At 59.4% G+C, this 26369-nt stretch overlaps 2 protein-coding genes across 5 annotated transcripts; one reads left to right on the forward strand and one right to left on the reverse strand.

Annotated features, from left to right (window-relative positions):
- The first annotated feature begins 336 nt into the window (after positions 1 to 336).
- PTBP1 (polypyrimidine tract binding protein 1) lies at positions 337 to 11424 on the forward strand. Of its 2 annotated transcripts, none has more exons than XM_060007243.1 (15): positions 337 to 437; positions 2787 to 2817; positions 5657 to 5732; positions 5971 to 6143; positions 6223 to 6369; positions 6454 to 6624; positions 6715 to 6825; positions 6897 to 7071; positions 7250 to 7327; positions 8012 to 8160; positions 9306 to 9339; positions 9730 to 9822; positions 9938 to 10154; positions 10441 to 10518; positions 10617 to 11424. In XM_060007243.1, the coding sequence occupies exons 1-15, from the start codon at positions 430 to 432 to the stop codon at positions 10747 to 10749; spliced, it is 1674 nt and encodes a 557-aa protein (XP_059863226.1). In that variant the 5' UTR covers positions 337 to 429; the 3' UTR covers positions 10750 to 11424. The 2 variants fall into 2 exon arrangements, with proteins under 2 accessions (XP_059863226.1, XP_059863224.1); XM_060007241.1 differs by lacking the exon at positions 337 to 437 and adding an exon at positions 922 to 1196.
- A 1018-nt stretch (positions 11425 to 12442) lies between these two features.
- Positions 12443 to 26156, reverse strand: PLPPR3 (phospholipid phosphatase related 3). 3 transcript variants are annotated; one of them, XM_060006504.1, is made up of 9 exons: positions 26048 to 26156; positions 25079 to 25199; positions 15008 to 15193; positions 14789 to 14930; positions 14508 to 14703; positions 14358 to 14415; positions 14101 to 14274; positions 12831 to 13815; positions 12443 to 12701 (listed from the first exon to the last, which is right to left on the reverse strand). In XM_060006504.1, the coding sequence occupies exons 1-9, from the start codon at positions 26116 to 26118 to the stop codon at positions 12451 to 12453; spliced, it is 2184 nt and encodes a 727-aa protein (XP_059862487.1). In that variant the 5' UTR covers positions 26119 to 26156; the 3' UTR covers positions 12443 to 12450. The 3 variants fall into 3 exon arrangements, with proteins under 3 accessions (XP_059862487.1, XP_059862486.1, XP_059862485.1); XM_060006503.1 differs by having other exon boundaries at positions 12443 to 13788; XM_060006502.1 differs by having other exon boundaries at positions 12443 to 13815.
- Between the last annotated feature and the right edge of the window lie 213 nt (positions 26157 to 26369).

Below are 26369 nucleotides of genomic sequence, written 5' to 3' on the forward strand. Positions count from 1 at the left end.
AGCACGCTTCCCACCGCCTGACCCGCCACGTACCCACTCCTAAGATGGCTTCTCCAGCAAAGCCCCACGCAGGAGGGCAGCTCGCTCACTGGCTCTGGCGCAATCACGTGGCCTCACCTCTTCGCCCCTCCCCCGACTCCACGGGCCGTTTCCGCCTCGAGCCCTGACGGACGGCCATCTTCCCCAATGGCCGCCTGCCACTGTTTGTGGCCCCACCCCTCGAGCGACTTCCTAGCCATTGGGAGGCGCTGGCGGGGTCCCGCGGCGCTCGCCCCGCCCATCTGCGCGGCAGGAGCCAATGGGCAGAGCGCGCGGGGGACGTGTTCGGGCGTCTCCGCCATTTTGTGAGTCTATAACTCAGAGCCGTTGGGTCGGTTCCTGCTATTCCGGTGCCTCCACTCCGTCCCCTGCGGGTCTCCTGTGTGTGCAATGGACGGGTGAGTAGTACTCGTTCGCTCTACCCCCTGTCCTTCTCGCGCTCCAGTCTCTTTCTCGTCGCCGCCGCGGCCTCCTCGGGGCGACGGTCCTGGCGCGCCGCTCCGCCTCCACCCCGGGCCCGGGGCGCCGCCCGTCTCCCTCCCTTCCCCCCGGCCTGGGGCGCGGGTGAGGCCCTGGAGGGGGCCGCCAGGGGCGCGAGGCGGCAGGGGTCCGGGGGAGCCCTGCCCGCTTCCGGTGCCAACGAGGCCTGTCCCGTGCGCACGCGGCGGCCGCGCGGCTCTTCTCGCTTCCCGTCCGGGTTCTGCGCGCACGCGCCGCCCTTGGAGAGTCTTGTGGCCCTTCCGGCGCCCCGTATGGTCTCCGCGCGCCCCGTATGGTCTCCGCGCGCGTGCGCGGCCTCGCGCGCTCCCGGCAGCTCTGGCGCGCGTGCGCGGGCTTTCCCGCCGCGCGGACTGCCCCGGCCTGCCCCGCCCGCCGCGGGCCCGGGCGCGGCCGGAGACGCCGCCCTCCTGCCCGGAAGGGCGCGGGCCCTCCGCCGCCCCCTTTGTTCCAGCCCGGCGTCTCGGGGTAGCGCCCCGGGCGCGGTGGGGGCGGGGCGGCTCGGGACCCGAGCCCGCTCCCCGCGTGCCGAGGTGTCGGGGCGGGAGGGGACCGGGCCGCGCGGCGGCCGGGGCTCTGTTCTCGGGAAGGGGTGGAACCCGGTGGAACTGCGCTCTCCCGTCTGGCACCCCGTGGGAAGCGTTCAGGGGCAGTTGCGGGTATTTTGTGGTGGGGTGTTTCGAACCAGCTCTCCTTTCTCTCTTGGGCCCGACCGGGCGGGGCGGGCGGTTAAAAGTGCTCGGAGGGTCACGTGCCTTCGGTGTCTCGGGTTTGAAATGATAGGTTTCAACCTGAATTGAGGCCAACCTTTTAGAAAAATTGCTGCAGCAAGAGGAACTTGATCTCCTCGTGGTCTGCCTTCCGCTTTGGCTGGGGTGGACTTGCCCAGAGAACCCTTTCCCGAGCCAGCGGGCCGTGTGCTCGGTTTTCTTGGCCGTCTGGTCAAATTCTCGAGTTTTGTCTTTTCCATCGCCCCCCGTAATCTGGTTTGGGGGCGCATCTGCAGTCTTTTGGCGGTGGTGGTGTTACCTAGGCAGCCGGGCCTGGTCTCCGGGTGCAGCTCCTTTTTGGTCTGCCGTCTTTTTGTATATGTGCTGCCGAAGCGAGCACTGGCCTGCCGTCTTTTTGGAAGGTCGGAAAATCTTTCCCAGAAAGGCCGTTTTACGTAAAATACTTGCTGTGTCCGAAGCCCTCGCTTGGGAGTAGGAAGCCGCCAGGCGGCCTGGGTTAGCAGTTGGGAAACTGCGTACTTTTCATTGTTTGTCTTTCTGGGAAGTTTTTTCTTGACTCATTAAAATTTTTAAAAGTCGTTGTCGCTGGCCCGTGAGGTTTTTGAGGGCAAGAGGTGGAGGTTCCGCCGTAGAGGCGGAGGGTGAGGATGGGGCAGGTCCCGAGCCGAGGCTGTGGTGGGAGCCCCCTCCCTGAGAGCCCGAGGGGGATCCTGCAGCCGGCGGCCCCGGGGCCCTCTGCCGGGCCCGAGGCTGGGCCGGGGGACATGTTGTGTGACATCATGAGAGGCTCTGGTCATGGGACCGCCAGGCCTTGGAGGCCAGGTGACCTTGTGAGGGGCGTTGCTGGCTAAGTTCTCTCCTGAACTGATATTTTGGGAGTCGTTAGTTTGTTGTCAGTTTCTGTTCACTACATAGACGACCTCCGAGGGTTCTGCTGTCCGGGGGTGGGGGGTGGGGCTTGGGCTGCAGGACCCAGGAGTCCGGGGCAGCTGTGCTCTCCCCCGGCCCCGCCTTTCGTAGCGGGGCCTGCTCTGCGGGGGGGGGGGGGGGGGGGGAGAAAGTCCGCTCACGTGGAGCCCGGTTGATGAGTAACTCGTGTCAGCTCTATCTGATCCTTTCCACCGAGCTGCCCCCTTCTCGGCCCCGTGGGGCCCGGAGCTCTGATCTCGGGCCCTTGAGTTGCCTTTTTACCAGCCTGCCTTCTGCTGGAAACGTCCCCCAAGCACTGCCAGTTTCTAGAAAGCAAACAGCAGCACCTGAACCTTAACCAGCATCAAGTGTCTCTCCTAGGGCCTGTGGAGGGGGGTGTCTTTGTCTTTGGACGGGTCGGGAGGCGGGGCCGGGGTCCTGCCGGGAGGGAGCCGGAGGACAATGATGGCTCCTTTTCAAGTGGCGATTAAAGGGCGGACGGCTCGCTTCCCTGCCCCGGCCTTCCAGCTGACGAAGGCCTCGAGCGGGGGCTCGGGCGCCGGGATGTGGCGGGCGCCCTGGCTGACGTCTCCTTTTTTCTCTCCGCAGCATCGTCCCAGACATAGCAGTTGGTACAAAGGTAGGCGCTTGTGACGTTGCTTCCTCCTTCCGCCCGCTCCCACCATGGGCTGCCCGCTCCCACCATGGGCTGCCCGGCTTGCTGCTCCTAGGCTGGACAGCCTGCCTCGGGCGGGGGGTGGGCGGCCCCTCAGCAGTCTGATTTCTGGATCCCCTGCCCTGCTCTCAAGCTCAGAACGGCTTGCGGTTGGAGGTGGGATGCGCGGCAGGGTGACGGGATTTCTGTCCTCGGTTTCGTGTGGGTAAAGTTGAAGTCTGTTTGCACCTCAAGCAGCTAGTCGGGGCAGGGGGGGCGGGACCAGAGAATCTCAGGGGGCTCTGGGGTAGTTCCAGGCTGCTTCTGAGGCTGTCCTCGTTCAGATAATTTTTGCTCAGAGAAACAGGACGGCGGGGGCAGAGTGTCCCCCCTCGGGCCGTGTGTCCTGAGCCCCGTAGGTGGCCAGGTGTCCTGAGGAGCAGGTAGCAGCTGGTTTCTGGTCTGGTGGCTGCCGTGCCTGGGCTGGTTTCGGTTTTCCCAGGCGGACTGTCTTTGCACACCGCTTGTCCCGATCTTCTTGCAGATAAAACCTGATTGGTGGCGGGAGGAGGGAGAGGGACTTCATCCGGAGTGCTGTGATTGGCACGGGGACCTTCCCCCTGCTTCTCTGGGGGCCGCTTCAGCCGGAGCACCTCTTCCAGGGGCTGTCTCCTCCATCCCATGCCCCGGGGGTCTTGGCTGCACAGGACAGAGGCCCTGAGCCTGTAGGGTGCGTGCACCGGGGGACCCTCCGGGAGGGCAGCCTGGTCCTCTCCCTCAGGTTCAGGATAAGCTGGGCCCCAAATGAGGCGCCAGGGGTGTTGGTGTGTAAGCTATCAATGAAGAAGCAAGGGGACTCTAGGCGCTGTTCCTGGCGCGGTGGTCGTTTGCTGTTGGTGCTGAATTGACTTCAGGGCAGGGGCCCTACGGCAGCAGCTGGGAAGAGCTCCCCCACACTATGGACTGGCCCACGTACCCCCAGGCTTCTACCCTGCAGAGTGGCTGTGCCCCAGTGGGCTGTTCCTGTGGAGCCACTGGTTACCACGTGCGCCTGCCCGCCCCCCCCCCCCCCCCCCACCGTGCTGGGGGACGGGGCGGCGTCTGGGAGGGAGGCCTGGGGGATATGGGCGGCCAAGTGGGTGGGGCTTGCCCCACAGACCCTGCAGATGTAGGCGTGCCAGGCCGTCTGCTGTGAGAACATGGTTGGGGCCAAGAACGCCCCACTCCTGAGGGAATCCCGGCCCTGCTTGTCACCTGTCAGAGACAGGAGCCGAGATGTTCTTCTTAAGGTTGTGCAGCCGGTGTGTGGGATCTGCCTGGGTGCCCCGTCCCTGTCCAGCTCTGGACGGGGGCCCTTTGTGTGTCAGGGGGCGGGTCAGGGCTCCAAGTCCACATTCCTACCACTTAGGCAGGGGAGACTGTCCTCGGTGGCTCAGGGGCATTCTGCCTGGGTTCTCATGTGGCCCTTCGTTCACGGCTGGGGCTGGTCTACTGCTCTGAGCCTTGAAGCGCCCAGGTCCACTTGGTGAAAGTGAGCTGGGGCGTGACGGGTCAGGTCAGCCTGGAGTGCTTGGGGTTTTTAACATTTTGCTTCATTATAACAAATTCCAGCCCGTAAGTGGTCTGCGGTTCTGGGTCCTTTTCTGGACTCTAAGACCAGGCAGGAGTCTGAGCCTTTGCAGCCTCTCCACGGGCTCAGGTGCTGGCCCTCTGCGCATCCATCTCAGCCCTGAGCCCTGGGGAGCAGATGCCCGCCCGGCGTGGGGTCTGGGTTCAGGGTCATGCCCGTAGTAGGTGGCCTAGCAGCCAGGGTGGCCCAGAGCATCCTGTTTGCTCCCAGCAGCGTTGCCATGTGCCCGATTCCTGTCCCGAGGGGCAGACCTTGAACCTCCCTGGCTTCCTTCGGCTTGTCTCGAGGGGCAGGGTGGGGTGTGAGTGTCCCACTCAACTTCGGTGCTAGACCACGGGAAGGTGGGAAGGACCCTGGGTGTTTGGCATCCTTGTTTGTAAGTGGCAGTTAAGCTGGCCTGAGGGAAGGGCAGAGATAAGGTATTCTTGAGGAGGGACGAGCTGGCGAAAATGGCAGTTGGAGGGTCTGGCCCTGAGAAAGGCTGGTTTTTGCTGTTCTGCCGGGAGGCTGCGGGGCACCTAGGGCAGGGAAATTCTTCTCAGGCCACCGGTTTCGTGTCCGGAAGTTGTTGAGGGGAGCCAGACCCAGTGGGGTCTCCTTGCCCCTCGGGTGGGGTTTTGTGCTCACCCGGCAGGAGGGCCCCCGTCTGCTTCTTCACCCTGGGCTCGATCTTACCTGGTTCTGGGAGTTGATTCAATTGCATTGAGATTAATGAGTCAACTAGTCGTTTCTGGAGAGAGAATGGGCTGGGCACTTGGGGAGCTTCTTGTTTGTCACCAAGGTGCCCGCCGCCTGGAGAGGTGGCCTTTCTGGTCATCGGGCTCCGGTTTCCTCAGACTGGAAAGTAGGACAGACTCCTGCGGCTGAGCGGGTGGCTGCAGTGTGTGTGACAAGGGGGCTTTGTCCTCGTGGGCCTTGAGTGGCTCTGTGGTGATTGAGAGCACGACGGCCGAGCCTCGGGGTAGCCAGCCTGAGCCCGTGCAGACCCCAGGCACGGGGGGTGGGGGGACGGGCCGCGCAGAGCCCCTGTAGGGGACGAGACGCTGGCCCTGCTTGGGGAAAGACCCCCCAGGGGCTCCGCAGGTGGGGAAAGGAGCTGTGTCTTGGGTGCAGAACCACTGGGCCCCCGTAGGGAGGGTTGGGGGGCGCTGCGGTGAAGATGCGGCTCGGTTCCAACCCGCCCCTCTCTTCCAGCGGGGATCTGACGAGCTCTTCTCTGCCTGTGTCACTAACGGACCCTTTATCATGAGCAGTAACTCGGCCTCCACAGGTAACCCTAACTGCGGCCTTACCTGGGAGCACTTCCTCTGTGTCTCTGAGGAGCGCACTTGGGGTTGGTTGGTCCTGGCCTTGGTGACCTTGAGCCTCACTTCCCCGGGAGCCAGGTGTGGAGACCTCCCTGTCCCAGCAGCCTCCCAGAGCTGGGAGGAAGCCGATACCAGGAGAGGGGTCCCTTGCTCTAGGGGAGCCAGGAAGTGCCTCGTGCCATGCACACCATCCTTTTGCAGCAAATGGAAACGACAGCAAGAAGTTCAAAGGGGACAACAGGAGCACAGGCGTGCCCTCCAGGGTGATCCACATCCGAAAGCTGCCCAGTGACGTCACTGAGGGGGAGGTCATCTCCTTGGGGCTGCCCTTCGGGAAGGTCACCAATCTCCTGATGTTGAAAGGGAAGAACCAGGTACAAGGCCTAGGCCTTCTCTGGGGTGGTCGCCGGGCCTCCCAGGTCCAGGCCTGGCTCACACACGACCCTCCCCCAGGCCTTCATCGAGATGAACACGGAGGAGGCTGCCAACACCATGGTGAACTACTATACGTCGGTGACGCCCGTACTGCGCGGCCAGCCCATCTACATCCAGTTCTCCAACCACAAGGAGCTCAAGACAGACAGCTCGCCCAACCAGGCAGTGCGCGCCCTGGGCTGCGGGCGGAGGGGGGTGGGGTGGGCGGTGGCCTTGGGGCTGATGGGACTCACGGCTCTGCCCCCACAGCGGGCCCAGGCGGCCCTGCAGGCGGTGAACTCAGTCCAGTCGGGAAACCTGGCCCTGGCTGCGTCGGCCGCGGCGGTGGACGCGGGGATGGCAATGGCTGGACAGAGCCCAGTGCTCAGGATCATCGTGGAGAACCTCTTCTACCCGGTGACCCTGGACGTGCTTCACCAGGTGAGGCAGGGGGGTGGCGGGGTGGCACCAGCCTGCGGGAGGGGCTGGTTCCGGGCTGAGGCCAATCCCTCCGCCGTGCTCTTCCCGTAGATCTTCTCCAAGTTCGGCACCGTCCTAAAGATCATCACTTTCACCAAGAACAGTCAGTTCCAGGCGCTGCTGCAGTTCGCCGAGCCCGCGAGCGCCCAGCACGCCAAGCTGGTGAGTGGCCCCGGGGCAGCCGCGCCGCCGGCTGCCGGCCCCCACTCACAGCCCTTTTGCTGCCCCCGCAGTCGCTGGACGGCCAGAACATCTACAACGCCTGCTGCACCCTGCGCATCGACTTCTCCAAGCTCACCAGCCTCAACGTCAAGTACAACAACGATAAGAGCCGCGACTATACACGCCCCGATCTGCCATCCGGCGACAGCCAGCCCTCTCTGGACCAGACCATGGCCGCAGCCTTCGGTAAGATGCCCGGTGGTGGGATGGCAGCGGGGCGGGGTGGGGGGCAGGGCACGTAGCTCGGTCCTAGGCGCCCGTCTCCCGGATGCCCACATAGCACCAGCCCAGAACCCACCGAGTGGGGCGCTGGCAGCCGGCTCGCACCCGTGGGTGCGATGATTAGTGTCTCATTTGTTTCTAGGTGCGCCTGGTATAATGTCAGCCTCTCCGTACGCAGGAGCTGGTTTCCCTCCCACCTTTGCCATTCCTCAAGCCGCAGGTATTCAAACGCTCGTCCCCACCACCGCCTCTGCATGCCACACCTCTCCCGTAGCTCTGCTTCCACGGCAGCCGACGTGGCGCAGTCACGGGGGGAGCCCACCTTCCTGGGCACAGGCCTCCAGGTTCCCCACGGGGCCTGGACAGGGCAGTCGTAGGGCAGGGCCGTGCAGAGAGCCCGCTGACCCCACAGTCTCTGGTCTGGTTCCCTTCAAGCGCCCGTGAGGACCAGCGCACGGTGGTTGGAGGGATATGCCCCTAGTAGGTGCGTTTAAGTGGCCTGGTAAGCGAGCGGCGTGAGCTGGGTGGGCACACCTGAGCATCCCTCCCGGGGGCCAGGCGCCCACCTACGTGACAGTCCTGAGCCTGTTGTCCCGCCCGGCGTGCCATTTGCATGGTGACGGGCACCTGCATGCGAGCACGGCCGAGGCCGTTGGGCTCAATCCTGCATCCGAGGAGCTGGAGCTTTCTGTGCTATTTGGCGCATGTAGACGGTCAAGCCAGCACGGTCTGTGCCACGAGAAGCGTGGAGGAGCCGCAGGCGTGCCGTGCCGCTGGGCCAGCCGCTCCTCCCCACCCCACCCCACCCCTACGTGTCTCCGTTTGCATGAGGATGGGCAGGACCCGCGTTTTTGTCTCAGACAAGGTGGGCGCCGCTGCTTATCTGACTGCCTCTTCCCTCCAGGCCTCTCCGTCCCTAACGTGCACGGGGCCCTGGCTCCTCTGGCCATCCCGTCGGCGGCGGCAGCGGCAGCAGCGGCGGGCCGGATCGCCATCCCAGGCCTGGCAGGGGCAGGAAATGCTGTCCTGCTGGTCAGCAACCTCAACCCCGAGGTATGTGGCTCTTCTAGGCTGTCCTTCCGGACTCCTACTTCGGAAGTAGGAGTTGGGAGTTTGCTCTCAGGTCCTAGTGCAGACTGAGCCCCTCCCCCAGGCACTGGGGCCCCTGGAGCTGGGTCCCCTGGCCTGGCCAGTGCCTGCAGGTGTCACGCTGTTCTCCTCTCTGCACTGATGTCACTCACTGCTGCGTCCTTTCCGCAGCGCTTGGAGTCCTCCTGTTTTCCTTAATATCTCAATGTACGTTCCTAATTCCATGATGCTGAGAGTTGAAGTATTTGGTGTTCACGAGAGCAGTTTTGCAATTTCGAGCCCAACCAACCTCGGTCTGCAGGGGCCTGCGGGGCGCCTCTGGGGAGGGGGTGCAAGCCAAGGCCACCAGCCACGGTCCCTGAGGTGGCAGCCAGGCCTGTGCTTGTCTCGGTGGCCAAGTTCAGCTCAGGGAGCTGGGATGAAATGATAAAGGCTCGAGATATTTTGATTCTTGAGAGACGGGGTTCCTGTTTATTTTAATGAGCTGCTCTCTTGCCTGTCTGAGCATGTGTGACTTGCGGCCTCTCGAGCCCTGTCCCAGCTCCTCTAGCCAAGCTCTCTGCTAACAGCCACCCCAGTGAGCCTGACTGGAGGCCCTGGTGCGGGCCCCGGGGAGACAGTTCCTGGAGGGCCTGTTGGGGGAGTGGGGGGGCGGGCGGGCGCCGTCTCCTCCCCGCGGGGGGCACTCCTGCTGTCCGCCCGGCGCGTGGCTCGTAGTGTGTGTGGTCTTGACTGATGGGACACCGCGTGTTTTCTTATGTATTTACTGACCTGTGTTTTTGCTACTTTTTTTCTTTTCTCCCCTTCCCCTTTCCCAATTTTTTTTCTTGCCCTGATCCGGAATTTCTTTGCCAACTGACTGCACGGTACTTCTGCTTCCTGTTGTTGCTTGAAACAAAACAAAACCATAAATAAATAAAAACAAAATTCCCCCTCAAACCCTGCTCTCCGGAAACCAACCTGCCCTTGAATATTAACATCCTGACAACTTCATCATCCATCAACCTGCACGCCTGCGGGGCTGCCTCCTCGTGGTGGACGATTCCAACTCGCCCCCTGACCTCTCCCTTTCCCTGTCCCTCGCTGCCTTGCTCTGCTGTCCTCTAAAGAGAGTCACACCCCAAAGCCTCTTTATTCTTTTCGGTATGTTATCGTTCCCACTTTTATTATCTTGTTTTCGTGTAATTGAGGTGGTTGTCACGCTCTGAGACGTCCGAGCGTGCTGTCTGGGCTGCGCTTTGCCTACTGATTTGGACTCCAGAGCATGGTTTACGGCCCCGCATGCTATTGGCAGAGTAGATGTGTCGGTAGCAGCCGCAGGATGGTTCTTGGCAATTGGCCTTTCCTGGATTTCAGGGCTTCTTTGCTGAAGGCAGCCCTCCCGGTAACGCTCCCTGTGACTAGACAGCTTCTCAGGCAGAATAGCAGAGCTGCGGGGAGAGCCAGCCCTGTGCGGGAGTGCGGGTCGCGGGGCCGGCGGGGAGGGGCCGCGGGGCCCGGGCGGCTCAGCAGTCTGTCCCTGTGCCCTCGAAGGCGTGTACGGCGACGTGCAGCGGGTGAAGATCCTGTTCAACAAGAAGGAGAACGCCCTGGTGCAGATGGCTGACGGGAGCCAGGCCCAGCTGGGTAAGTAAGGGCTGCAGGGCCACCGGGCCGGGGGGCTGGGGGGCTGCGGGGCTGCGGCGGCGGCGGTGGCCAGGGGCCTTGGGTCACGTGGGTCCTGTGTTGTCTTCCCCCCCAGCCATGAGCCACCTCAATGGGCACAAGCTGCACGGGAAGCCGGTGCGCATCACACTCTCCAAGCACCAGAACGTGCAGCTGCCCCGTGAGGGCCAGGAGGACCAGGGCCTGACCAAGGACTATGGCAACTCGCCCCTGCACCGCTTCAAGAAGCCCGGCTCCAAGAACTTCCAGAACATCTTCCCACCCTCGGCCACCCTGCACCTCTCCAACATCCCGTGAGTGCACCCTGCACCTCTCCAACATCCCGTGAGTGCCTGTAGAGGTCTCTTGGGATGCTCCCGCTTCCAGGGGCTTCCACAGGCCGTAGGGAGGCCTTGCTGGAGGCCCAGCTCTGCTTCTAGTGCACCTTTCAGATGCTTATGGTCATTTTCTGATAACCTGTTTCTGGGGCCCCTAAAAAGCTCCTGGAGACCCCACCCTTCCCTGGACACTCAGCTGCTGTCTTGAGGGAATGGCCTTGACCTTCCACGGAGTGGCTCAGGTCCCTCTCTCTCCCTGCAGGCCTTCCATCTCTGAGGATGACCTCAAGATTCTCTTCTCCAGCAACGGCGGGATCGTGAAAGGGTTCAAGTTCTTCCAGTGAGCCCAGCCCCACCCCCTCGCCCCGCTGCCCCTGGGCCTGCCCTGCCCCACCCGGCCCTTCACGCCTCCTTGTGTCCCCCTCGTTTTCCCCGCAGGAAGGACCGCAAAATGGCGCTGATCCAGATGGGCTCCGTGGAGGAGGCCATCCAGGCGCTCATCGACCTGCACAACCACGACCTGGGTGAGAACCACCACCTGCGGGTGTCCTTCTCCAAGTCCACCATCTAGGCCGCCACCAAGGACCAGCCTGCCGGGCACCCGGCGACAACTTCCATCATTCCAGAAAAAAAGCCACTTTAAAAAGCAGCTGAAGTGACCTTAAAAAAAGACCAGAGATTTTATTTTTTTAAAGAGAAATCAGTTTACCTGTTTTTAAAAGAAATTAAATCGAATTCACTTGCTCACCTGGGGGAGGTGGGGTGCCAACCTCAGGCTCTTGGTGACCGTGGAGGCCCAGCCCAGCCCCTTGCCCGTGCCTTCTGTAGTCTGTGTGGCGGGCGCTCCCAAACCTCCACTCGGCTTTCTTGTGCCTTAAACCCACTGCTCTGGCAGGGCCTATCTTGGGGTAGCAGACGCGTAGGGGTTTGGGGGCCTGGGGGGGGGTGTCGGCCTCCCATGGGATCGTGTGCCTGCTGTGGTGGGAGACCGTGGGTGGCCAGGTGTGGCCGCCCCCAATCCTTGTATCATTTGCCCCCCCCAGCCCCAGGGCCCCTCCCCGTCGCTTCTTCAGCTTTGTTTCCACCATAATCTCTGTATTATGCTTCGATGCAGCTGCAGACACCTGTGCCTAGCAATATTTCCAGTTGACCAAATATTCTAATCTTTTTCATTTATATGCAAAAAATAGTTTTAAATAACGTTTTATATAGCAAGATGATAAAAATGGTATGAGTGTAACCTAAATTTTCTCCTCGTGGTATGACTTTGTATACTGTACTTTTATTTTATTCCTTGTCATTGAATCGCAGGGCAGGATCTAATTTCCAGGGCAGACACAATGGGGCCGGCACGTCTGCGACCTGCCGATGCCTTACTCACAACTGTCCTCTGTCCCGGAGGACAAGTGCTCTTAAACTTTCAGGGTTTCTTTTTTCCTGCAAATTTTGGACCAAAGTTTTGTTTCTGTTTTTTTGTCTGCCTCTAATGCTGGGACCCCAGGAGGTGGGACAGCAGCCCTAACCTTCCGGTCTTTACCGCCTTGTCCTGCACTCACGGGTCCAAGGGGCTCCCCGCGCAGGCCCTGTGCTGGCCGGCCCTCCTTCAGGGCCTGGGCCTCAAGTTTCCATGTCGGGGTGGAACAAGGGTGTAAATATTTATAATTTTTTATACCTGTTGTAAGACGTGAGGGGCAGCAATTGCGGTTTTTTTATGGTGACACAGATGTATATTTTGATAACAGCAATTACAGGCTCAGTATTGTAAGGAGCATGGCAGGCCACTGCCCGCTGCCGGCTTGTAATGCGGAGAGAACTGAATTAAAGCAATTTTATAACAACTCCTACCTTTTCTGTAGGCTCTTTTTTCCTGTCCACATGTAGGAGGTGGTCTGGCCGGTCTGTACTGGACTCTGAATAAATTCTCTGTATCCTGCACTTGATTTCCCTCTTTATTGGGCCTGTTTGTTTCACTGCTGTTTCCTCCTCTGTGTAAACTCAGCCGTGTTGTTCCCCTCACTTCTCGCTTGGGGGTTTCAGGGGGCCTGGAGATAGGGCCCCACATCTGCACTCCACCAGACAGATCCCTGTCCCCAGTTGCGCGCGCAGGGCCCCGGAGGCCGGGTCTGCCTGCTGGGCCCTGCGACCGAAATGACACTCCAAAAAGCCGCACCCCGCTCAACGATCGCCTTTTATTGTCTGATGGGGCCCCACGTCTGAGTTCGGCCAGACCCCCCCCCACCCCGCCCCCTGCTGCGCGGCCCCGCCCCCGCCCTCAGTCCTTGAACCTGCGGGCCGCCTGCGCCTGCATCTTGCGGTAGTAGCTCTCCGCCTCTGCCTCCACGGCCTCCCGCTCACACAGCACCAGGCCGCCCGCTTTGCGCCGCAGTGTCGACTCTCGGCTGGCCGGCCCCAGGGCCCCGTCGGCCACACCCAGCGGTGGCAGCCCCTCGCCTGTGGCCAGGTTGACGGTGGCCACGGCCCCAAACCGCGGCTCCTCCTGGTCCACGTCACCAACAGAGGAGCCTGGGGACACGCCCGGGGGCTTTGGTCCCCCACGGAAGCCGCGAGCCAGGTCCCCCAGCTCATAGCCGCCCTCCCCCTCAGCCCCCTTGGCCCCACCGCCCGCCGCCTTCCACTCCCAGGGCCCGTTACCCGCAGACAGGTGGACCACAGGGTGGTGGGGCGCATGGGCGTCGATGGTGACGATGCTGGCGGAGTCACGGTCTGACGGCGATCTGTACTGGGAGGAGTCGGAGCTGGCGCTAGAGGACGAGGCCGTCTCGGCCACCTTGGGGCCCGGCCCGCCTGGGGCCTTGGACATGGCGATGACCTGCAGCAGCCGTGGCGGGTTGGCCACGCGGGGCTGCGTGGAGGCTGTGGCCACCACGGTGCCGCTCTTCTCTGCCATCATGAGCCATTTGGCCCGCACGGCTGCGCTGCTCTTGGGGGACAGGCCTGCCACAGCCTGGATCCCCTCCTCGGGGATGTGCACCAGTGGCTGCGGGCCAGCCCGCGGCGGGAGGATGACCCGCGGCCCGAGCCCCGGCCGTGCCTGGACGGTGGGGTACAGTGAAGGCGGGGCTGGACCCCCTTCTTCCCCCTCCTCGTCCTCGTCCTCCTCCTCGTCCTCCTCCTCCTCTTCCTCCTCGGCCATGGGCTCCGCTGGCGCCCGCAGGTGCGCAGGGCTGGCCTCGTCCGGCAGCCCCAGGCCGCGGCCCTCCAGCGACTTCTGCTTCCACTCGCTGATGAGCTGCTTGGATCGCGAGGCGTCCAGAGGCACGTGGATGGTCATGTGGCGGCGGGCGGGGTCATCGAGCGAGGGCGTGCTGACGCGGGGCAGCGTGTGGCTGAAGGTCACCATGTTCTCCTTGCCCATGGGGCTGCGTGGGGCCAGCAGGTCCACGTCCACGCTGGCCCGCTTCAGGCTGCCCAGTGAGGTCTTGTCGCGGGCCACAGGCCGGGGCACACCCTCCAGCCGCCCGGGGGGGCCCAGCTCGTCGGTGCTCACGGACTTGTTCTGCTGGTACACCGAGTCGTGGCCCCGCTGGGTCAGCGCCCGCAGCGCATCCTTGGCAGGCGCCGGGGGCGCTGGTCTCTCTGCCGGCGGGGCCTGGAAGTTGCCCACAGCGTGGCAGGCCTAAGGATGAGACACGGGCTGGGCGTGGGGCCGGCAGCCAAAGACCAGGGTCCCCAGCAAGCCACAGACTTGCCGTGGGAGTCCGAGAGGGGAAGTCCGCCTTTCTCCCAATGGGACAAATTCTGGCTTCAGGTCGCTCACTCTGCACATTGGGCAGGTCTGGGCCCGTGAGGTTCTGTCTCTAGCTACCAAGGGACAAAACTCAGCAGAGTCCCCCAGGGTGGGGCTGGCCTCCCCCCTCAGACCTCCCCCTGGGCACCCAGACCTCTCCCCTCAGCCCCTCACCAGGTAGGCAGCGATGCCAGCACCAATAAGGAAGCCGGCGTAGACATCCACGGGGTGGCTGCGGTACTGCGTGATCTGGGTGAGGCCACAGACGCCCGCCGCGATGGCAAAGGAGAACACCAGAATGGGCTTCAGCAGCTTGGTGGCGTCCGAGATGACCGAGTTGAAGTACATCTGCAGGGGGGCAGGCCGGGTGGTCAGGGCAGCCGGTCCTGGTGGGGTGTCCAGGGCATGGGGCTGGGCCGGCCGGGACTCACCGACACGTAGACAGCAGCGAAGGCAGACAGAGTGGCGTGCTGGGATGGGAAGGTCTTCCTGCAAGAGGCACCCGGGTGAGCCCCACCAGCTCTGGGCCCCTGCCTCAGTTTCCCTGCATGCTCCACGGGACGGGGGCCGGACACGCTCACCGTGCAGACAGGATGGCGTGGGTGTCGTGGCCGGAGCAGATGTCCTGCGTGATGTAGGGGTTGGCCTCACACGATGTGCCCAGCAGGGTGTAGTTGGGTTTGCAGACCGTCAGGAAGAAGGGTGCGTGGTAGCCCGTGGCCAGCTGGATGACGTCGGTCACCAGGGCTGTGGCACACAGGCCGAACACGTGGACGCCTGCGGGGTGGGAGGGTTAGGGCCGGGCGCGGGAGCTGGGGCCAGACCCGCCCCCCTCAGCGTGCGGACGCCGTGGGGGACTCACCTACAAAGCGCACCGTCCGCCGAAGGAAGGAGTTGAAGTTGCAGCCGCCGGCGTGGATGCTGCCCTCGGGCCCGCCCGGGCCCCCGCTGCGGCCCCACAGCCGGGACTGCATGCAGTACAGCAGGCCCTCGCCCACCATGATCTGCCAGACGGGGAGGTGCTCAGTCGGGCTCCCGGCCGCGGTGCCCACAGCCGGCCCCGCCCCGCACCAGGACTCACCGAGGCCGCAGGCGCAGCGAAGGCCAGGCTGAGGAGCATGAGTAGTGGGATGAGCTCCTCGCTGGTCTCCACGTAGGGCATGGAGAGCGCGCGGTCGTAGCACTGGAAGCCCACCTTGGCCGGCTTGAAGAGGTCGGTCAGCTCCAGGAAGTAGAGAGACACGACGGAGGACGCCACTATGGGCAGCTGCAGGAACGGGACTGGCCAGGGTCATGCCACACTCGCTGACGGAGTCATCCGCCCATGAATTCAGTCCCTTCACTGATTCATCCACCTATCCACATGTCCGTGCTGCTGCCGTTCACCCACGGATCAGCTCATTCAGCAATCCAGTGACCCACCACCCATCTGGGTAACATCCACAGATCCATCCATCCAACAGAGCCATTCCTGCACCCCTAACTCACTCATCGATCCACTAATCAGCCCATCCATCAACATTCCTTCCATGCATCCATCCGTCATCCATCTGTTCACGCATGCTTCCTTCCTTCCTTCCATCTATCCATCCATCAATCAACCAACCCACACACCCATCCACCCACCCATCTATTCATCCATCAGTCCATCATCTGACCATCAACCCTACCCACCCACCCACCCATCCATCCATCCATCCATCCATCCATCATCTTCCATCATCCAGTCATCAATCCACCATCCATTCATCCACTTAAGCTTCCTTCCTTCCATCCACCTATCCATCCATTTACTCACCCATCCATACATCTAACCATCCATTCATCATCCCACCCATCCCCTCATCCATCCATCATTCATTTATCCAAACAACCATCCATCCATCCATCCAACTTCCAACATCCATTCATCCATTTATTTATTATCCATCCATCCACCCACCCACCCACCCATCCATCCATCCATACGTATGTCCATCCACCTACATTTCCATCCTTCCCTCCTTCTTCCCTTCCACTCACCTACCCACCCATCCATCCATCCATCCATCATCCATCAATCCACCATCAATCTAACCACCCATCTATCCATCCACCCACTCATCTATCCATCATCCAACCATCCACCCATGCTTCCTTCCGTCCATCCACCCACCCATCCATCCACCCATCTATTCATCATCCATCAACCCATGCTTGCATCCTTTTTTCCTTTCACCCATCCATCAACACACCTACCCATCAGCCATCGATCCATCAACCCAACCACCCATCCATCTATCCAACACCCACCCCCCCATTCATCCATCATCCATTCATGCTTCCACCCAACCACTCACCCATCCACCCACACATTGATCCACCCTTCCTTCCTTCCTTCCAGCTAACCATCCTACCCACCCACCAATCTATCCTCCCATTCATCCATCCATCCACCCACCCACCCATCCACTCATCCATTCATCCAAACACCCATCCCTCCATCCATCAACTTACAACATCCACCTATCCACTTATTCAGTTTCAATCCATCTGGCCACCCACCCACCTACCCAACCCACCCTTCCATCCATCCACCAATCCTCCCATCCATCAATCCATCATCTTCAATTATCCATCCATCAATCCACCATCCATTCATCTATCCATTCATGCTTGCTTCACTCACCACCCATCCACCCACCCACCCATCTATCCATCCATAATCCATCCACCCATTCATCCATCCACTATCCATCCATTCATCATCGATCCTTCAATTATCTTCCATCATCCATCAATCCACCTCCATTCATCCATCCGTTCACTCATGTTTCCTTCCATCCATCCACCCACCCATCCATGCATCATCCATCCATCCACCCACACTTACTACCCTCCACTTACCAGCCCACCCACCCATCCATCCACTTACCCATCTATTCATCAACCCACATACCCATCCAACCATCACCCCATCCATCATTCATCCATTCATCCCTCCCATCCATCATTCATCCATCCATTCATCCATAATGTAGCCATGAATTCACCATCCATCCATCCACTTATCCTTCCTTCCTTCCTTCTTCCATCTACCCATTAACCAATTCATCCATCCATCAATCCACCATCCACTCATCCATCTACTCATGCTTGTTTCCTTGCTTTCCTCCTTCCTTTCATCCATCTATTCACACAACCATCAACCAACCCACCCATCCATCAACCACCCATCATCTTCCATCAATCCACCAACCATCCATCAACTCATCCTTCCTTCCATTCATCCATCCACCCAGCATCCACCCATCCATCCATTCATCATCTTCCATCACCTATTCCTAACCTAAATCCACCATCCATCCATCCATCCATCCACTCATCCTTCCATCTAGCCGCCATCCATCGGTCTACCGTCCATACATCTACTATTCATGCTTGCTTGCTTCCTTTCTTCCTTCCATCCATTTATTCATACATCCATCCACCTACTCACCCATCCATCCATCCATCACCCCACACACCCATGCATCCATCATCTTCCATCATCCATACATCAATCCACCATCCATACACCCACTCATTCTTCCTTCCATCCATCCATCTTCCAAAATCAATTCATCAATCAACCAACCATTCATTCATCCACTTATGCTTCCTTCCTTCCTTCCATCCATCTATCCATCCATTTACTCACCCATCCATACATCTACCCACCAGTCCACCCAACCATCTATCCATCAACCCACTCATCCATCCATCAATCCACCTACCCACCCACCCATCCATCATCCATCCATCCACCTCTATCCATCTATCCATCCACTCATGCTTCCTTCCTTTGATCCACCCATCCATCCCTTCATCCTTCCTTCCATCCATCAATCTACCCACCCACACACCCATCAACCCGTCCACCCATCCATCCACCCATCATCCATTCATCCACAAACACCCATCCATCAGCTTCCAACATCTACCCATTCATTTATTCATTATCCATCTATCTGAACACCCATCCACCCACCCATTCAGCCTCCCATCCATCATCCACCCATCAATCCACCCTCCATCCACCCACCCACCCATCATCCATCCATCTACCCATCCACCATCCATCCGTCTACACTTCCTTCCTTCCTTCCACCCACCTATCCATCCATTCAGCAACGCACCCACCCATCATCCCTCCATTCACCCATCATCTTCCAGTATCTATCAATACACCATCCATCCATCCTCTTGTCCTTCCTTTCTCCCATCCATCCATCCATCCATGCACATCCATCCATCAATCCACCATCCATTCACCCATCTACTCATGCTTGCTTCCTTCCTTCCATCGACCCATCCATCTATCTGTGTATCCATCCACTTACTCACCCATTCATCCATCAGCCCACCCTCCCACTCATCCATCCAACCACCACCTATCTACCCATTCAACAATCATCATCCTTTCATCCAAACACCCATCCCTCTGTCCATCACCTTCCAAAATCTAACCATCCATTTGCTCATTATACATCTGACCACCCATCTTTCCTCCCATCAATCATCCATCCACCCACTTATCCATATTCCATCCACCCATTCAACCACACACCCACCCACCCTTCCGCCCACCCATCCATCATCTTCCATCATCCATCCATCAATCCACCATCCATCCACTCATCCTTCCTTCCTTCCTTCCATCCATCCATCATCCCACTCATCCATCAATCATCCATTCATCCAAACATCTATCCCGTCCATCAACTTGCAAGATCCATCTATCCAGTTATTCATTTTCCATCAGACCACCCTCCTACTCATCTGTCCATCCATCCACCCTTCCTCCCTTCCTTCCATCCACCCATCATACATCCATCCTGCCATCAATCCACTCACCCACACACCCATCCATCCACCCACCCACCCACACACCCATCAAACCATCCACCCATCCCTCCATCAGCCCACCCATCCATTCACGCATCCATCCTCCCATCCATCATGCATCAATCCTACATCCATCCACCCACCCATTCATGCTGCTTGATTCCTTCCTTCCATCCATCCACACACTACCCATCCATCCACCTGTTCATCCATCTATTCATTTGTCATTCATCCGTCCTCTCCCATCATCCACCCATCAATCCACCATCCATCTACTCATTCTTCCTCCAACCCACCCATCCACCTATGCATCCACCCACCCACCCATCTACCTATCCTTCCCTCCACCTACCCATCCATCATCTGTCCACCCACCTACGCCTCCTTCCACCCTTTCCTTCTTCCTTTCTTCCACCCACCAATCTTTCCACCCATGCTTGCTTGCTTCCTTCCATCTACCCACGCATCTATCATCTGTCCAACATCTTCCATTATCATCCATACATCAAACCATCCATCCACCCACTCATCCTTCCTTCCATCCATCCATTCATCCATCAATCATCTTCCATCATTCATTCACCTACTTATGCTTCCTTCCTTCCTTCCATCCATCCACCTACACCTCCTTCCTTCACTCCTTCTTTCCTTCCTTTCACTCATTACCCAACCATTCATCTGTCATCCATCAATCCATCATCTCCCATCATCCATACATGAATCCACAATCTATCCACCCACCCATCCATCCATCTACCCAATCTTCTATCCAACATCCAACCATCCACCCATGCTTGCTTCCTTTTTCCCCTTCATCCATCCATCAACCCATCCACAGATCCACCCACCCACCCACCCACCCATCTGTCCATCACTCACCCACCCATTCATCCATCCATCATCCATCCTTCCATCATCTTCCATCAGCTATCAATCCACCTCCATCCACTCACCCAACCATTCCATCATCCATCCATCCATACTTCCTACTTCCACTCACCCACCCACCCATCCACCCACCCATTCATATATCAACCATCCAACTATCATCTTCCATCATCCATCCATCAAACTACCATCCACTCATCCATCCTTCCTTCTATCCATCCATCTGCCCACCCACCCATCTATCCATCCATCCACCCACCTACCCAACCATCCACCCACCTCCCCAACCATCCACCCACCTCCACAACCATCCACCCACCTCCACTTCCTTCCTCCCTTCCCTTCTTCCTCTCTTTCACCCACCCATCCATGAACCCTTGTTTGCTTGCTTCCGTCCTTCTTTCCATCCATCCACCCACCCATCTGTCATCTATCCATCTTCCATCATCCATCATCCATCCATCAATCCACCATCCATCCACCTCTCCTTCTTTCCTTCCATTTCATAATTCATCCATCCATCATTTTCCAGCATCCATCCATCAATCCACCATCCATTCATCCATCCACTCCTGCTTGCTTGCTTCCTTCCACCTATCTACCTATACATCCATTCACTTACTCACCCATCCATCCATCAACCCACCCATCCACCCATCCACTCTCCCATCCACCCATCTATCTGTGCATCCATCTATCAACCTACCTATTCATCCATCCATTCATCAGCCCACCCATCCTCTCATCCATCCATCGTCCATTCATCAACCCACTCATCCATTATCCATCCAGAAGTCCACCATCCATCCACTTACTCGTCTGTCTATCCAGCCATCCACTCATCAATCATCTATTCATCCAAACACCCATCCATCATCAACTTCAATATCCATCTATCCATTTATTCTTTTTCCATCCATCCAACCACCCACCCATCTGTCCACCCATCCACCCATCCTCCCATCATCCATCCATCCACCCACCCACCTATCCATTTTCCCATCCATCTACCACCCATTGATCCATCTTCCATCATCCATCCATCAACCCACCCATCCATCAACATCCATCCATCCATCTATTCACCTATCCTTCCTTCCTTTCATCCTTTAATCCACCCACCCACACACCCATCAACCCATCCATCCATCACCTATTCATCCATCCATCCATCTACACTTCCTTCCTTTCCCCCTTCCTTTCTTCCACCCACCTATCCATCCATCAATCCACCATTCATGCATCCACTCATCCATCCTTCCTCCCAACCATCATCCATCCATAAATCCACTATCCATCCAACATCTATTCATCCACTCTTCCACCAATCATTCATGCATCCAAACACCCATCCCTCCATCCATCAACTTCCAACATCTATGTAACCACTTATTCATTTTACATCCATCTGACCACTCGCCCACCCACCCATCTGTTCATCCATCCACCCATCCATCATCCATCCCTCCATTAATTTCCATCATCCATCAATGAATCCACCTCTATCCATCCATCCATCATCTTCCATCAACCATCCATCTATCCACCAATTCATGCTTCCTTCCTTCCTTCCATCCACTCACCCACCCATGCATCCATTCATATTTCCACCCAACCATTCATCCATCCACCCAGCCTTCCTTCCATCCACCCCTCCCTCCATCCATCCACAAATCAATTATCCATCCACTTACCCATCTATCAACCCAACCATCCACTCATCCATCAATCATCCATTCATTCAAACACCCATCCCTCTGTCCATCAACTTCCAATATGCTTCTATCCATTTATTCATTTCCCATCCAGCCGACCACCCAGCCAGCCATCATCCATCCATAAATTCACCATCCATCCATCCACTTACTCATCCATCCATTAACCCACCCATCCACTCATCCATCAAGCATCCATTCATCCAACATCCACCCATCCATCCGTTCATCCACCCACCCTTCCTTCCATTCATCCAGCCATCCACCTATCCATCCTCCCATCCATCTATCATCCATCCATCATCTGCCATCATCCGTCCACTCATACTTGCTTCACTTACCCATCCATCCATCAACCCACCCACCCTTCCACTCATCCATCAATCATCCATTCATCCATCCATCCATCAATGCACCCACCCACCCACCCATCCGTCTATCTACCCACCCATCATCCATCCATCCACCTATACTTCCTTCCTTTTCTTCCACCCACCCATCCATCCATCAACCCACCCGTTTCCCCCATCCAACTATCACCCATCCATCCATCCTCCCTTCCTTCCATCCATCCATCCAAGCACCCATCCTCCATACATCCTCCATACATCATCTTCCATCATCCATCTACCAATCCACCATCCATTCATCCACCCACTCATGCTTGCCTCCTTCCTTTCTTCCATCCATCCATCCATCCACCCACCCATCATACCACCCACCCATCCAACAGTCCATCCATCCACCCACTCACCACTTCATTCATCTCTCTCCTCCAGCTACCCTTGCTGTCTTGAACAACCTAGAAACAACAGACAGGTTCCTGCCTCTGGGCCTTTCCTCTCAGGGATAGAAGGACGCACTTAGACACTCCTCTGGGGTGTCTGGCCCTCCTCGGAGACTCCCTTCCTGGCACCAGCCTCTCCATCCCTTGCGCTGCTTTATTTCCTCTGCACCCTGTACCTCTATGTGCCAACTTCACACTCAGCCCTGAGAAGATGGGCCTCTGGTCCATGGCAGGTGCTGAATAAATGAACGAATTCTTTGAATCATTCATTTGTGCAACTGTCCTTCTGCACACCCTGATCATGTGTCCTCAGGTGACAGGCACACAGCACACATGACACTCCTGCTCACAGCAGCCGTGACGAACGGGAAGGAGGCTGAGGTTCAGGAAAACTGAGCTGCGTTTGACCAAGTCGCAGACATGGCGCCCGAGGAGGGCAGGGGGAAAGGATCTACACCTCACTCACTCACCCACTCGTGCTGCAAAGCTACTGAGCAGATTCCAGTGGAACCTTCTTATGGAAGCAGAACCTCCCGGTGTCCTCTGCCTCCCCTTCTGGTCCAAGGATCTCAAACTCAAACCCCCACCAGGGCCAGGTGGGGCTGGCACATCTGGGGACCAGAGAGTAGGCAGGCCCCTAACGGCGCCCAGCTGCCTTGGGAAGCCCCCACCTCCACTCGATTTGTACGGCGCCTTGAGAGGGGCCTCGGCCCTCCATGCAGCCCTGGCCGGGGGCTCCCAGAGGGGAAGTGCCAAAGGTGGGATTGCAGGAGCTGGGCTGGTGTGCAAGGAGCGTTTACTGAGTGCCTGCTGCATGTAGGCATGAGGCCCAAGGCAGTTAAATGAAGCCACCTGCCTGGGCTTGCATCCTGGCTCCACCTCTTCCTGACGCCTCAGTTTCCCCAGCTGAAAACAGGACCAATAAAGTGGCCACCACCCAGGGCTTCAATGCAGGACTGGATAAGCAAATACACTGAAAGCGCTTAGAGTCTGGCGCACGTGGAGCCTGTAGTGGTATTAGCAGCAGTTAGCGGCTGCCTCCGTGATCACGGTCAGGGTCATCTGGCTTGGCGGGCAGACAGCGTCAGGCCACAAAGAGGGTTTACGTGGGGACTGGGAAGCGCCTTAAAATCACCAAATCTCTCCGCGACAGGGTCGTGCTGAAGACCCCGCACGACCTTCCAAGTCCCAAGCCGTGTGGCTATAACGCCTGGCCGGCTCCCCTGCTTCTCCTCCAGCCTCTGCCCGCATCTGCCCGCCGGACCAGACTGGAGGGAGAACCGGAGGCCCCGCGTGGCAGGTTGGGTGGTGGGGGTCCCCCATCAGAGCCCGCCACCACCTGAGGGCCTGTAAGTGCCTCCGGAATCCCACCACCCGCCTCTCACCGCTTCCCAAGACCCTCGGCTGAAAACCAGGAACCCCTCAGCGCGTATCTCTGCACCAAAGGAAGATCACTCACACACACCCACGATGTCGAGCCAACTTGCTTGCTTTGGGGGCGTGTGTGTTTAAAAACAAAGAAAAGAAAAAAAGAAGGAATGGAACACTGGCCGTAAAGGAAATGCAGACCGGGACTGGGATATGGTTTTTCACCCACTGGGTCGGTCAAATCCAGACGCCGCTAACGCTTGGGGTAGACGCAACTGCGGGAAAACAGGCGCGCACGCGGGCGCCTCCGTGGGAGGACTTTGGGGTCTTTCCCGAGTGACCACACCCTGCTCCCCAGGGAGGTACCCTGCAGATAAGCTCTGCACACTTGTGTGGGGTGACACAGGCCAAAGGGCTTAAAGAGTCTCCTTCTAGGAATGTCTGTGAGACACAAAGGCTCGGAAGCACCCGAGTGCCCAACTCCCTGGGGCTGGGGCCCAGCACTGGAGTACTACATGGCGGTGAAAAAGGATGGGGCACCATTTCCTGGGACGATGGTAAGCAAAGATCTCCGCTAGAAAAAAGCCAAGGGCAGGAACTTGTGTTTGCAAAGGTGGTGGGGGGAGGTTGCACATCTGGTGGACTTCAATGGGTGTGAAAGGTTTTCTGGGAGGGGACACAGGGGAGAGTAGTGGGAAGTGGAGGTGGGTAGGCGCCTGGGGAGTGGGGGTGCTGTCTCCGTGATGCCTGGAGAACACTGAGAAGGTACAACCTACTGTAATGAGGATTCAAATGCAAATCTGAGGAATCATCAGATTTCCTGCCCGTTGGGGAGGTACGTGCCCACCAGCCTGGGTGACCCTGCACAGGGTGGCAGGGGATGCTGTTTGCTCAGGTCTGGTGGCCCGCCCCCCCCTCCACCCGCACCTTGTCTGGGCCCCTCGCTGGAGCTGGGTTTCCCGGCACGGCAAGCAGGGTGCACTGTGGGTAACCCAGGTGCTAACCATCTAAGTGTGGCTACGCGTTGTCTGGTCATTAGCGCTTAGTATGTGCCAGGTGGCTGCATTTACCGTCTTTTACTTTTTAGACACTCACGAGGCCTTCACTCTGTGCCCAGCCTGTTCTATCAGAGCCTGGCGAAGTGCAGGAGCCTCCAACATTAGCAGAGGAGGGATTTCAACTCAGACCTTCAGGCCTCCGGTCCTCACGCTGGAGGAAGACACCGCATCCATACCCCGCGCCCCGCCACCCACGGCCCCCAGCGCCTTGCTCCAGCCCCTTCATTTGCGCTGCTGACCCGTACCCCAGACTGCAGGCCCCGCCTCCCAGCATCTGCCCAGCTCCTGCAGGACAGCCTTCTGCGGCTCTGCAACGCCTACTCGTCCTACAGAGCCCAAGTGTTCTGACCCACCCCCACCCCCAGGCACCCTAGCTGTGCCCGTCCCTCGGCGTGGGGGTCCCCGAGGACCGGCGGAACTGAGGCCTCTGCCCCTCCCCCACCAGCGCGACCACCCCCCACCCCACTCACCTCTACGAAGTAGAAGCAGGGCAGAAGCGTCATGCTGTCCTTCGGGCTTTTATTCTTCTCCTTGGTCGAGATCATGGTGCCGGGGGCGCCACAGGCCGTGGTGGGAGGGGACGAAGCCGCGCTGGAGGAGGGAGGGGCGCAGACTGAGCCCTGGGGGGACGCGGAGCCCGGCGCCCGCGGAGGAGGGGCGGGCCAGGATGCGCAGGAACCGCCCAGGGAAACTGAGGCCGGGGAGAGGGGAGCCCCCGGCCTCCCCCGCGCACTGCGGCCCTGCCCAACGCTCCGGCTGCCACTCCGGATGGGGAGCCGGGAGGGGGCTCGGCAGAGAGGGCGGAGACGGCCTGGCCGAGGGGCCTCCGGGCCGGGGTCCGTCCCGCGCGTCAGGGCGGGGGCCTTCGGGACCCGAGGAGCGGTGGGGTCCTCGCTCAGCCCGAAGGCCCCTCACCTGGCGCGCCGGCGTTCTGTGGGCGGAGCTGGCGGCGACGGGGGCTGCGGCGCGGCTAGCACAAAGCCGGCCCCTCCCCCGCGGGGGCGGAGGGGAGGCGGGGAGGGAGGGGCCCCGCCCGGCCCGAGACCCCGCGCCCGGCGGCCTAGAGGCGGCGCTAGGGGCGGGGGCTCTTTGTCTCGACGCGTCGGGGGCGCCGCGCGCGTCCGTCGCCCTCCCCGCGCCCCCTGCTCCCGCGCCCTTAGTCTCTGGGTCTCCGGGGTCTCGGTCTCCCGCGGGGGCGGGCATGGGCCGGGGTTTGCGGGCTCCTCCCCTCCCGGACCTCTCGGATGGGCCCGGGGAGCCCCATCGAGGCCGGGCGCTGGGAGACTGTCCTGGTCTCCGGGTTTCTCGCCTCTCTGCCCCCCTTTCCCGGCGCGCGTTTCCATGGCGAGCTCCCGGGCGCCCGAGCCTTCGGGAGACAAAAGAAGCTGGGGGTGGGGGGCCGCCCTCACTCCCGGGCCCCCGCACCGCGCACCGCCCACCTGTCCCCTGCGCCCCGCCGGGGTCCTCTCTCCGCTCGTCCAAACCCGGCCCCTCGCCGGGCCCACAGCATCCAGGACGCACGGCCCTGGATGCCCCGGGATGCGCGGGCGGCGGCGGGGCCCTCGTGGTGAATTCACGTGAGGCTCACTTAGGCAGCGCTTGCTCTTTTGCAGGTGTTTCCTCTTTTCCACACACAGCCATGCGGGGTGGGACCAGCTGACCGTCATTTGACAAGTGGGGAAGCTGAGGCCCCCGGGAACTTAAATCTCTGTCCACGGTCTCCAGGCCCCGCTGAGAACTGGAACAGACCCCCAAAATCAA

Source organism: Delphinus delphis, chromosome 3 (genome assembly GCF_949987515.2).
Source record: "Delphinus delphis chromosome 3, mDelDel1.2, whole genome shotgun sequence".
Taxonomy (NCBI): Eukaryota; Metazoa; Chordata; class Mammalia; order Artiodactyla; family Delphinidae; genus Delphinus; species Delphinus delphis.

Bases quoted from the DNA above. Each gene is read 5' to 3' on its own strand.
- PTBP1 (XM_060007243.1), top strand. The intron at 2,818-5,656 runs GTAGGCGCTTGT...CCTCTCTTCCAG, and splicing joins ACATAGCAGTTGGTACAAAG to CGGGGATCTGACGAGCTCTT. The intron at 9,340-9,729 runs GTATGTTATCGT...GTGCCCTCGAAG, and splicing joins AAGCCTCTTTATTCTTTTCG to GCGTGTACGGCGACGTGCAG.
- PLPPR3 (XM_060006502.1), bottom strand. From the start codon at position 26,118: ATGCTGTGGGCCCGGCGAGGGGCCGGGTTTGGACGAGCGGAGAGAGGA. The intron at 14,931-15,007 runs GTGAGTCCTGGT...CCCGTCTGGCAG, and splicing joins TCGCTGCGCCTGCGGCCTCG to ATCATGGTGGGCGAGGGCCT. The intron at 14,416-14,507 runs GTGAGCGTGTCC...TGCCTCTTGCAG, and splicing joins CACGCCATCCTGTCTGCACG to GAAGACCTTCCCATCCCAGC.